The 12431-nt window shown below is 45.9% G+C and overlaps 1 protein-coding gene across 1 annotated transcript in view; it reads left to right on the plus strand.

The window, feature by feature from the left end:
* Rnf121 (ring finger protein 121) overlaps window positions 1-11107 on the plus strand; it is a 62709-nt gene extending 51602 nt beyond the window's left edge. The window contains exons 7-9 of the mRNA XM_090348347.1: window positions 7835-7968; window positions 8993-9094; window positions 10981-11107. Of these exons, the coding sequence (XP_090204473.1) occupies window positions 7835-7968; window positions 8993-9094; window positions 10981-11101 (357 nt within the window). The 3' untranslated portion in view covers window positions 11102-11107. The remainder of the gene's footprint in view (window positions 1-7834; window positions 7969-8992; window positions 9095-10980) is intronic.
* Window positions 11108-12431: the final 1324 nt, after the last annotated feature.

Below are 12431 nucleotides of genomic sequence, written 5' to 3' on the forward strand. Positions count from 1 at the left end.
TGCCAGGCTTGGGCTTGGGCTCAGAGGCTCAGGGCCTGAGCACTGTCCTTGGACTTTCTCAAGGCTAGAGCTCTACCACTTGAGCCTCAGCACCACTTCCAGCTTTTTTCTATGTATGTGGTACAAACCTGGGTCTTCATGCATGCTAGGCAAGCACTCTACCCCTAGGCCAAACTCCTGGCCCATTGTCCAAATGAATTTAACCCTTTGGTGGAAAAGATGAATAGTAAAGGAACACCCACACATTTGAGGAAGTATTATGAAGAACAGATGAGGGAGGGTTTGAACAAAACAGCAGTGACATTTAGTCTTGGCTCAAAGATGACTTCCCCAAAGAAGCCACTAATGGGCTACCTTGAAGAGTGTCTTTTATCTATTTGTGTAGACTTCATATCTTACTTTAATGAGCTTACCAGAAGAGATTCCCTGACCCTGGAGTGTCTAATTATTGACTTCACCTTGGCACCTGGTATATATTCTCTTTTCTTTTTCTTCTCATTTTGTTTGTTTAAGACCAATTCTATGATTAGCCCAGGTTTTTGCCAGCTTTATCTCAAGGCTATTAACAGGTGCCAGTTTAAGCACAGCCTTAATTCCAACAGTTAAATCGGTAATAACTAGTCTGTGGAATCTTCTTTTTTCAGACAGAGCTGAGCTCAGAATTGATCATACATTAGCTTCTCCCTCAGGAGATGGAATCATTACACTGGAGCCCCAAGTGGGGCTTGAGCTGGATCCTCTTTGCATGCTAAGAATTATGAGGGATGGGGCCTGGAGTTTGGCCTAGTGGTAGAGTGCTTGCCTAGCATGCACGAAGACCTGGGTTCAATTCCTTGGTACCCCACATACATAGCAAAAAGCGGGGAGTGGTGCTGAGGCTCAAGTGGTAGAGCTCTAGCCTTGAGAAAGTCCAAGGACAGTGCTCAAGCCCTGAGCCCAAGCCCAGGACTGGCAAAAAAAAAAAAAAGAATTATGAGGGACTTTAGTGATTGAAAACAGTAATCCCTAGAATACTTCACACACTCTTTCTCTCTTTTTTTTTTCTCTCTTTCTCTTTTTCTTTCTCTTTCTCTTTTCTTTCTTTCTTTCTCTCTCTCCTTTCTTTCTTCCTCTTTCTTCCCCTTCCTTCCTTCCTTCCTTTTCTTTTCTTTCTTTCTTTCTTTCTTTCTTTCTTTCTTTCTTTCTTTCTTTCTTTCTTTCTTTCTTTCTTTTCCTTCCTTCCTTCCTTCCTTCCTTCCTTCCTTCCTTCCTTCCTTCCTTCCCTCCCTCCCTCCCTCCCTCCCTCTCTCTCTCTCTCTCTTTCTTTCCTTCTTTCCCAGTTCTGGGGCTTGAGCTCAGTGCCTGAATTCTGTCCCTTTAGCTCAAGGCTACTGTTGTATCACATTTAGCCACAATACCACTTCCAGTTTTCTGGTGGTTAACTGGAGATAAGAATCTCACAGTCTTTAGTGCCTGGGCTGGCTTTGAACCTCGATCCTCAGATCTCAACCTCATGAGTAGCTAGGATTACAGACCTGGGCCACCGGAACCTGCCTTTGTCCTGCCTTTTTAAGGCTGAACTATACTTCATTTTGTGTACATATCACATTTTCACTTTGTCATTTTTCACATTCTAAGATTACAGCTTCTACCCCTGAGAGACATAGATGGTTTTGTAATTGTTTGCCTCCAGGTCAGGAAGCACATCTTACTCATCTCTCTCAGCACACCTGTCTCTGAGAATAGTTTGGTCTAAAGAGATCCTGTAGTTACTTAATTGTAAGGTTCCTAAAAGAAACCCTGGGATGGCCGGTAGGGTAGCCGAGTGTTCGAGTGCCTGTCTAGCATGAATGAAGCCCTGGGTTCGATTCCTGAGTACCACATACACAGTAAAAGCTGGAAGTACCCAGACCCTGAATTCAAGCCCCAGGATGGGAGGGGGAAAAAAAAAGGAAAGAAGGAAGAGAAGAAAAAAGAAAAAGAAAGAAATCATGGGGTGAAGATTGGGAGGATCCTGGTTTGAGGCAGCCAGGGCAAAAAGTTAGTGAGATCCCATCTTAACAAACAAGCTCAGTGTGCTTATATATTTCTGAAATCTGAGCTATACAGGTGATGCAAGTAGGAGCATCACAGTCTAAGCTGGCCTGGGTAAAAAAATGTTATAAAAATATAACTAAGGCAAAAAGAGTTGGGATATGGTAGAAGTGATAGAGTTCCTGAATTCAAATCCCAGCAACCAACAAAAAGAAATTAAACTGTAAGGTTTCCTCACTGTATTTAGAAGCATTCTCAAGTCCTTTGTACTCTTCTCTGCTTAGTGTAGAATAGTTCTTAGTTTCATGTCACATGAAAATGTCTGTAACCTGAACTGAAGTGACACTTCTTTGAGTCAGGAGACAGCTTTTCTCCCCCCAACTGGTTACAATGTGGTCATACGCTTTTGATAGCCAGTCATTGTAGTTTCAATTCACACCAAAAGTCACATTGGGGACTGGACACTGAGCTGTGAAGCCAGCCCAGACAGGAAAAAAGGAGTCTCCTTAGTAAAATGCAAAGAAGTATTTGAAGGACATCAGTGTAGACCTGACTTCTGTCCCCTGGGTCCACGTAGTCTACCTTTGGGCAGCATGGCCTCTGCTCTATGCTTGCTGCTGCCTGGCTTGCTGGTCTTGCACTGGCTTTGTCTGAGACTAGGGCTGCTAGCTCTTGCAGTGGTGAGACTTGAGAAGGCCTCTGTTGCCAACACCAGGCTGGGGACAGTGTTTGCACATGTGTCCTGCTGCACACTTTGTACTTTTTGAGAAAGCTCCTATGCCCCAGGGTCACCTGGATCCTCAGAAGCTCCAGGCAGCACCTGGCTAGGACTTGTTGTGTACCAGTCTTCACTGCTTGAGGTAATACAGAAAGCTGCAGGTTCAACTGAGTCAAGCAGACCTGATTTCAACTGATTGCAATCTACCTTTTGTTTCAGTTTCATTTTTGTTCCGGTTATTTATTATTTTTGCCAGTCTTGGGGCTTGAACTCAAGGCCTAGCTACTGTTCTTGAGATTTCTCAAGGCTAGGGCTCTACTACTTGAGCCACAGCACCACTTCCAGCCTTTTCTGTGTATGTGGTACAGAGGCATCCAACCCAAGGCTTCATGCATGAGAGGCAAGCAGTCTACCACTAGGACGTACTCCCAGCCCTTGTTTTGTTTTTGGCAATACTAGGATTTGCATAAAACCTTCTACTTGTCAGGCAGGTGCTCTGTCAGTTGAGTTCCATCTTCAGCTTGTTTAGTTTGTTTGAGATGGAGTCATTATGTTTCTCAGGCTGGTCTCACTCTTGACCTTCCTCAACCTCCTGCAAGTAGGATCACATGTATGTTCCATCACACTCAACTGGTACTTCCTTTTTCTTTTTTCATGGCTTGTAGATTTTTTTTTTTTGTCCCAACACCTCTAAGCTCCAGGTATTTGCTATTCAGTTGTCTGTTTGGCTTCACTGGTATATCCATTCTTCTCAGCATTTACTGCCATCACATTAGCCAGAGCCATCACCTTGGCAGTCTCCATTGTCCATTGCTTATAAAGAATTTCATGGCTGGGCACCTAGGAGTTTGGCCTAGTGGTAGAGTTCCTGCATAGCAAGCATGACAACCCACATACATAGAAAGAGCCAGAAAAGGTGCTATGGCTCAAATGGCAGAGCTCTAGTCTAAGGACAGTGCCTAGGCCCTGAATTCAAGCTCCAGGACTGGCAAAAAAATAAACAAAAAAACCCCCAGTAGTCACCTAGCTGATCTTCAGTCCAAATAGACCCATCTCCATCCCAGTCTTCACTGGAGAAGATTATAATCTTTTACATTTTGAGTCTAATCATGTTGTACACTTTGATAGTTATAATTACTTCTTACTTTGTTTGAAAGTATTGTAATTAGTTTCCCATAGTTGTAAGTTCCATGAAGATAGAGACCAGATCTATGTTTTCCACCATTTTATCCCCAAACCTGGCCTGGTGGCTGTGACTTGATTGGTGCCCAGTATATTTTGAAGGAAGGAGGAAGCGTATGGGAAGTTGATCAGAGTCACTGATTTGTGTCAGAAGATTGAGATTTGGTCTGTCTAATCCTGATGTGTCCTGCACTCTTTCTACTAAAGAATCAAGCTTTCAGGTTGAATGAACTCTTCCTCCTTGTACTTTGCCCATCTCTACCTCAGTGTCCTGTCTAGGCTTTTCCTGTTGAGTTACATGACCATGGGGTTCCTGGGGACTTTCTGAATTGACAGACCTATGTTGAAACAACCTGTGGGATTTAATCCTGACACATTGTCACATTGGCTGCACATGTGGGGCATTCCAGAAACCAGAGTTCTAACAGATATTTCCTTGGACTTCCCTTCTGCTGTCCTACCTCCTTGAAGGCTCCTTGGAGTTTGTAACCTTTGTCCCAGTGTCCTGATGTCAAAAATTCTGGCATAAATTGAAGTAAAGCTCTTCCTCAGCACCAACCCACCTCCAGGATGCAGTGTTCCAAATTCAGTTCAGTGCAGAGAGCCAGCGTAAAATGGTCATGCTCCTGTGCCACACAATTATGTGGACTCAGAGCATTCAGTCAGAGCTGAACCAGACCTTTGCTAGCTCTTCTCTCAGTCAGTTGATAGAATCTAGAAATTCTGGGCCAGGAGTTTGGCCTAATGGTAGAGTGCCTGCCTAGCATGCACAAAGACCCAGGTTCAATTCCTCAGTACCACATACATACAAAAGGCCGGAAAGTGGTGTTGTGACCTAAGTGGTAGAGCTGTAGCCTTGAGAAAGCCCAAGGACAGTGCATAGGCCCTGAGTTCAAGCCCCTGCACTGGCAAAAAGAAAAAAGAAAAGAATCTAGAAATTCTAAGCCAGTAGTTGAAACCCGAGTACCACCAAAAAGAGTAAGAAAAGGAATTCTAAGCCATAACACATTCCAGGAAAGGCTTTCTTCAATTTCTTCTAACTATAGCCCACCATTTATGTTTTCACTTAATAAGTTAGCAGCTCAAGTACAAGTAGGCATTGGCTGAGAGTGTGTTATATTCCCAAGCCGGGCCAAGCTCCTCTAGAAGTTGCAGTTGGTGCTGGTATGTCTTTTCTGATCAGCTGTGTCATTAAGTGCCCAGGAGACCCTTGACAGGGTCCTAAGCCTTTTGAGCCTTGGGTTTCTCAGAGATGCCCTGTGGTACTAATGCTAAGATTCTAGCTTTTGAGAACTGCACAGGGTACAGACTCCAAAGACCTTGATGCTGCCCTCTACTCAAGCTGTCCTCTCAGTGGTCTGGTCTTTTGCACTTGATGAGCAAATCAAAAACTGTATAACCGGCAGCCCTTCCTGTGACATATAGCAATGTTGATAGACAGCTGTGAGCCGTAGGGTGCGAACAGGAGTTAGAGAGTCTGGGAACTGGTCTTACCTTGTTTCTTTTCTTTCCTGGCTTTTAATTTTTCTGGTAAGGAGATAGTTCCGGTGTTTTGTGACAAGGAGCTTCATTTGAGCTGCTTAACCGCTTTTCAACAGGTAAAGGCAGGAATGTCTGTATTCGTGGACTGTGGACAATGTACATCCCACCTCTCTCCCTGGGCACTCTTGGGATCAAGTCACAGGGTTTCTTTCCTCTAGTGTGTGTGCGTGTGTGCGCGCGCGCCAGCCACTCCTAGGACTTGAACTCAAGACCTGGGCTTTGTACTTGAGCTTTTTTGCTCAAAGCTAGCTCTCTTATTGTTTGAGCCACAACTCCACTTCCAGATTTTTGGTAATTAGAGTTAATAGTCTCACAAACTTTTCCTGCCCAGCTTGTCTTGGAATCACGATCCTCAGATCTCAGCCTCCTGAAGTAGTTAGGGTTAAAGATACCAGCACCAATTCCTTCATTCTTTTCCTTTTCCTTTTCCCCTTCCTTCCTCTCCTTTATTGTAGGGCTGACTTTAAGAGGGCTGGCAGTGATATGTGTAGAGCCCACTTCAGTGAGGGCTTACACTAGGAGAGAGGCACAGCTGTGTCTGGTCTGGGGAGCCCTTATTCCTTGTCTAGGGCCTATGTGCCTTTCTCCTGACAGCTATGCCTCAGTCACCTTAGGACCATGCTTTAACTAACATGAGTGCCTTGGCTCTTTTAGAGACAATTCTATGGGAACAAAAAAGAGAAAAAGAGAGGCTGGGAGTTTGGCCCAGTGTAGAGTGCTTGTAGCGTGCATTGAAGACCTCGGTTCGATTCCTAGGTACCACAAACATGGGGAAAAAAAGGCAGCTAGGTATGGTGGCTCATGCCTGTAATCCTACCTACTCAGGAGGCTGAGATCTGAAGATTGAGGTTCAAAGCCAGCCTGGCACTAAAGTCCTAGAGACTCCAATTAATCACTAGAAAACGGGAAGTGGGGCTGTGGCTTCAGGGGTAGGGCAGCCTGAGCTGAAGAGCTCAGGGACAGTGCCCAGGTCCAGAGTTCAAGCCCCATGACTAAAAAAAAAAAAAAAAAGCACAAGAACAGTGCTCAAGTCCTGAGTTCAAGACCCAGGACTGGCAAAAAAAAACAAAAACAGAAAAAGAAGGATGGACCCATGCAAGAGAGGGTTGTGGGAAATCCCAATTAAGAAAACACATATAATTAGAGCTTTCTTTCTCTTTCTTTCTTTTTTGTTTGGGCGGGGGAGGAGTTGGTCTTCAGGCTTGGACTCTGGGCCTCGAACTCTTTCACTCAAGGTACTTCCCTATCCCTTGAGCCACAGCACCACTTCTGATATTCTGGTGGTTAATTGGAGATAAGAGCCTCACAGTCTTTAGTGACCAGGCTGACTTTGAACCATGATCCTCAGATCTCAGCGTCCTGAGTAGCTGGGATTACAGACAAGAGCTACCACGCCCATCTTAACTCCTCCTCTTTTTTTTTTTTTTTTTTTTTTTTTGCAGTCCTGGCTTGAGCTCAGGGCCTGAGCACTGTCCTTGGACTTTCTCAAGGCTAAAGCTCTACCACTTGAGCCTCAGCACCACTTCTGGCTTTTTTCTATGTATGTGGTACCGAGGAATCGAAGCTGGGTCTTCGTGCATGCTAGGCAAGCACTCTACCACTAGGCCAAACTCCCAGCCCGTTACTCCTCTTTTTATGGCTGTGTTATATATCTCATTCTGTTTACACATTTATCTGTATATACTGAGTTGTTGTACTTTTAGGCTGCTACAAGCATTGGCATTTAACTATCTATTTGGCTCTTGTTTTTACTTCTTTTGGATAAATACCTAGGAATGGAATTATAGTTCATAAGCTAATTCTGACTTTTTGAGGGAATGAGAAACTCTTGCTCCTCTAGTTATGAATAAGGCTTAGATGAATATCTGTATGCTCATTGATTTTTGTTTTGACATATTCACTTCTTTAAATTGCTTATAGTGAAACTAAGGTAAAAAGTTAGAGACATCCTGCCATGTATTTTTTTGTTCAAAAGGTGAAACCTCCTTTTCTGCTGCCAGAAATGTCTGAGAATGTCCTTGTTACCAAAGCTACCTAGTACACATTATTTTCACTGTTTTAAATACTGGAGGACAATATTGTTCATCTCAGAACAGCTCACCTGGCACAGCTCCGAGCTCTCTCTCCCTATCCCCTTAATCCCGAGGCTGACCCAGCTCAGCTTTCAGGCCCTGTTGCATCTGATTTCCTAACCCTTCTCTAGTCTGTCCCTTTTTCTGTATCTGTTCAGCCAGTATAAGCTTCATTTGGCTTTTGGAAGGCATCCTGTGTCTTCCCTGCCACCTTGCCTCTCCAGAAGACCCTAAACATCTATAATGCTTTCCATGGTGGCAGACTCTCATGGTTTTCCTGTCCTTCCTTTTTGCTCTTCTCCTCCAGTTCTACAGTGAGTCAGGCATGCCTACCAAACACCTTTCAGACAGCGTATGTGCCGTGTGTGGACAGCAGATATTTGTGGACGTCAGTGAAGAGGGCATCATTGAGAACACATACAGACTGTCGTGCAATCATGTGTATCCTGCCTACCTGGTCCTCCCAGACCCCGTCCCTCCTGAGACCAACACTCTAGTGGCGGGGTGGTGGGGGGAGATGGGGGGGAAAGGTGATGTGGTTATGACTCTGAATAGAGTTTGAGTGTAAGAGCCATATCACTGCAGCCTTCCTCACGCTTTCCCACACACTGGTGCTCTCTGTATGGAGGGATAGATTGCTGAGGTCAAGGAGAGCCTGAGGCTGTGCTAGCCAACCCAAGATTGATTACCATGGGGGAGGACTTCTAATGGAATCCTCAGTTTAGAATCAAATCTTCCATTCTAAATAACACTTCTCCTGTGTGTCATGTATTTGCTGTTATGGTGGGAGGCCCCACAGCAAATGCTATAAGGTCAAGATCATTATTCCTGTTCCATGTGAGGAAACAGGTTGAAAGAGAAAGGACTTGCGTAGCCAGGAATCTGGCCTAGTGGTAGGTGCTTGCCTAGCATGCACAAAGACCTGGGTTCGATTCCTCAATACCACATACATAGACAACAGCCAGATGTGGTGCTGTGGCTCAAGTGGCAGAGGTCCAGCCTTGAGAAAACCCAAGGACAGCCCTTGAGCTCAGGCCCTGAGCTCAAGCCCAGGACTGGCAAAGAAGAAAAAAAAAAAAGATTAAGGACTTACACAAAATTCCATAGCTGATAATATGTGAGGCCAACCAGGCCAGTGGCTCATTCCTGTAATCCTAGCTACTCAGAAGGCTGAGATCTGAGAGTCATGGTTCAAAGACAGCCCAGGCAGAAAATTCCCCATGAGACCCTTATCTCTGTTTAAACACTCAAAAACCAGAAGTGACACTGTTGCTCAGGAAGTAGGTAGCCTTGAGTCCAAAGAGGCTTAGGGATAGTACCCCGGCCTGAATTCAAGCCTCACAATGAATTCCCTCACTTCCTCCCCCCAAAAAAGTGAAGCCATAATTGGAACCTTTTTTGGAGTTGGCATTGTGCTGATTGTTATCCTGGCTTTCTACCACTTCTCTTAACCAATGATGCTCAGATTCCATGAGTTTTGTATCCGCGGCTGGTGCATTGTGGGAAAGAAGCAGACATGCCCCTATTGCAAGGAGAAGGTAGATCTGAAGAGGATGTTCAGCAATCCGTATCCTTTGTTTGGTCTTTGTTGGGCGTGGATGGTGGGAAGAAAATACTGGCCCACATGAGCAAATGTCTGGGTTTTCTTGGGCCTTGTCCTCAACCTGGGTCAAGCCTGATATTCAGGTCTGAGAATATGACTTAGTGGTAGAGTGCTTACGTAGCATGCATGAAGCCCTGGGTTTGATTCCTCAGTAACTCATAAACATAAAAAGCCTAAAGGGGTGCTGTGGGTCAAGTGGTAAAGTACTTGAGTGAAAGCTCAGGGAAGCTGGGCACGTGGATCACGCCTGTAATCCTAGCTACTCAGAAGGCTGAGATCTGAGGATCAAAGTTCAAAGCCAGTCCCGGCACAAAAGGACCTAAGACTCTTATCTCCAATTAACCTCTAGAAAAGGGGAAGTGGGGCTTGGCTCAAGGTTAGGACAGTAGCTTTGAGCTGAAGAGCTCAGGGACAATGACCAGGCCCAGGGATAGGGCAGTAGCCTTGAGCTGAAGAGCTCAGGGACAGTGTCCAGGCTAAGTGCAAGCCCTATGACAACCTCCTTCTCCCGCCAAAAAAAAAAAAAAAGCTACAGCAGCAGCTCAGGGACAGTGCCTAGGCCCCAAGTTCAAGCCCCAGAACTGGGCTTAAGGGGGGAAAAAAGAAAGAAAAAACAAGAGGAAGAAGCCTGACACTCGGTTTGGCTGCTTTAGCTGCTGTTCTTGGAAAGTTGGGATGTCACTAGGGACGGGATCCAAGCTCGCTTTCCTTCATAAACGCTAGTAGTGGCTGCTCCCATTTACTTATGTGCTTATTCTGTACTTCTCTTGAATCGGTTCATTCCATATCCATGACCTGGATAGTATTATTCTTAATTTATAAGTATAAAAGTGTAGTGGTTGAGAACTTCATTCAAGGTTATCCAATAAGTGATTCTTTACCTATTTCATGTGGCTAGAGACCAGATATGTGGCTATGCAAGACCTGCAAGGCATAGGAGCAGCTGAAGGACGCCCTATCTCCATCCATTGTGAGCCTAAGACCTGTGCTCCCCGCCTAGCCTCTGCCCTTTTCCCCCTCATTTCTCCTTCAACTTCTGCTAGGAATGTATACTCGCTGGGGTTTTCATGGAACATTACATGCTCATAGTCCTTGAACAGAAGAGTCTGACCTCTCCTTTCAGGTGTTCTGTTTTGTTCTTTTTGGGCCCAGTTCAGGAACAGTTGTAATTCTGTAGCCGTGTGAAGCTTGAGGCTTCCTTAGCTCTCAGAGACATGGGCTAAGCTGGATTTTCTGATGGGGTTTCTGTGGGATTCATGAGCAGTTTCATGAACTTTCCCTGTGCTTTCCTCTGAGTTGGGCCTCCCAGGGTCTCTCACAGATTCCTTTCCAGCATATAGATCTCTAGTAAAAAGACGAAAAGACCGTCTCCTGGGCTACTTGCTTCCACAGGGCCTCCTTAGAGGTTTTGACAGGGCGCATCTCTTTGTGACTAACCTCTTGATCCTTATTCTTTCTCAACACTGGAAACTGTCAAATTTGTATATCAGAAGACCCTTTGGGGTTACCTTATCCCATTTCCAACCTTCTTCTATGGTCACACATACATTTACCACATATCTGTAGATCTCAGGCTGCCTTCTTAACACTGGCAGGCTCAGAGAAATCAGTATACAAGGCCTTCATGGTCTTGTTGTTTTACCACTCTGTGTTCATGCTGTCTCTAGTCCCTCCTCCTCTTCTCCCCCATTCTTGTCCCATTGGCTCTTTATTTCCAACATGGAGGGAAGAAGCTTTCTTCTAGACTGGAGCAGCTGGAACATATGGGCATGTCCAGAGAGGGCCTTCCCACCATGCTGGGTGATGTTAACAGTCTTACATATAGCCTCTAATCCTTAACATACTGACAGCTGGGAGAGGCCTCATGTCATGTATGGACAGCTGTTGGACTGGCTTCGATACTTGGTAGCCTGGCAACCTGTCATCATTGGCCTGGTGCAAGGCATCAACTACATCCTGGGTCTGGAATAGTCAGGAGAGCATCTCTGGAGAACCCACCCCTACCTGCCATGGACCTCAGGGCACTCTCCTCGCTGCCCACAAAGACCTCCTGCGTGGGAAAGACTCAAAGGGGTGCTTGGGTCACTCAGGACCTCTCTGGCTATGTCTGGGCTGGGGAGGGATATATGATGGAGAGCCAGCCAGTGGGGCTGTCAACAGTGGCGGGGGCTTTTTAAAAGAAAACTATTTTGATGAATATATTTAAAAACCTTTTTTATTGTGAAGCAGAGGAGTTACCCCCCTCCAGGCCTCACCCTGCCTGAGCAGGGTTGCAGCAGAGCGTGATGATTTTGGTTTAAAGAAGCCTTCTCATCTCCGGCTGAGAGCACGATTGGTTCTCAGGTATCTGAGAGCCTCTGCCTGCATAGTCCCTTTCTTTCCTTCCCTTCTCCCCTTGACTTTCCTTCCCTTGGTGGGGCTTGAGTGTGGTGCACTCAGTGTAGAAGAGCTGAAACACTCAGACTCCTGCCCCCAAGGAGCTCCACGGGGTCTTCCTTGCTGCCCAGTCTAGGATGTAAGATGGTGTTGAATCGGATTCCTGTCTCCCTGTCTAGGAGCTAAACACAGGGTTAGGCAAGTGGGACATAATCAGTCACTCTTCCAAGGGAAGCTCTGGGCCTTGGGATGCATTGATGTGTTTGGGATAACTGTAAGAAGCTACAGCATGGATAACCTGCCCCTGAGCAGACTGTCTTCAGCCAGGAGTAGAGACCATCTGTATTAGTTGGGCTTTGAGGGTAGCTGTTGGCAGCAGTGATTGAGGGCCTCTTGCACAGGTTGATCCATCAGTGAGGATATTGTGCCAAAGGCCAGTGTGCACATAACTTCCTTCCTGACAGGCTGAGTGAGGGTGTATACACGTGTATGTGTGTGTGTGTGCGTGCAGGACTAGGACATGTCAACTTGTTGCAGTTGTCACCACTATGTCCTTGAAGTTAGTAAGGGATTCCCAGTGGAGGGCACGGCCCTCTCTGAGCTTCAGTGCTCATGAGCCCTGCCTGGTAACATGAAGGTGGTGGATGGTGGGAAGGCCGATAAACCCAAGTTTTGCATTGGGGCTTGCAGGCAGAAGCCACCAGGAGTTTGGAGATGGGAGGCACCAGTGCGCAGCTCACTCTGTTTAAAGGAATATGGCCCAGGGTGGCTGCCTCTTGGCAGTATCTTGTCACTTGTGCGAATAAAGCTCCATGAGCTGGGTTGGAAAGTTGAACATCCATTTGCCTTTCTTCTTGTCACCTCTTTTCGTCACCTCTTTTCCTGGGGTGCTCGGTGCTGTCTTGTAGCCTCTACTTCCCCTCAC

This window comes from Megascapheus bottae, chromosome 16 (assembly GCF_031878675.1).
Source record: "Megascapheus bottae isolate mThoBot1 chromosome 16, mThoBot2.hap1, whole genome shotgun sequence".
In the NCBI taxonomy this organism is placed as follows: domain Eukaryota; kingdom Metazoa; phylum Chordata; class Mammalia; order Rodentia; family Geomyidae; genus Megascapheus; species Megascapheus bottae.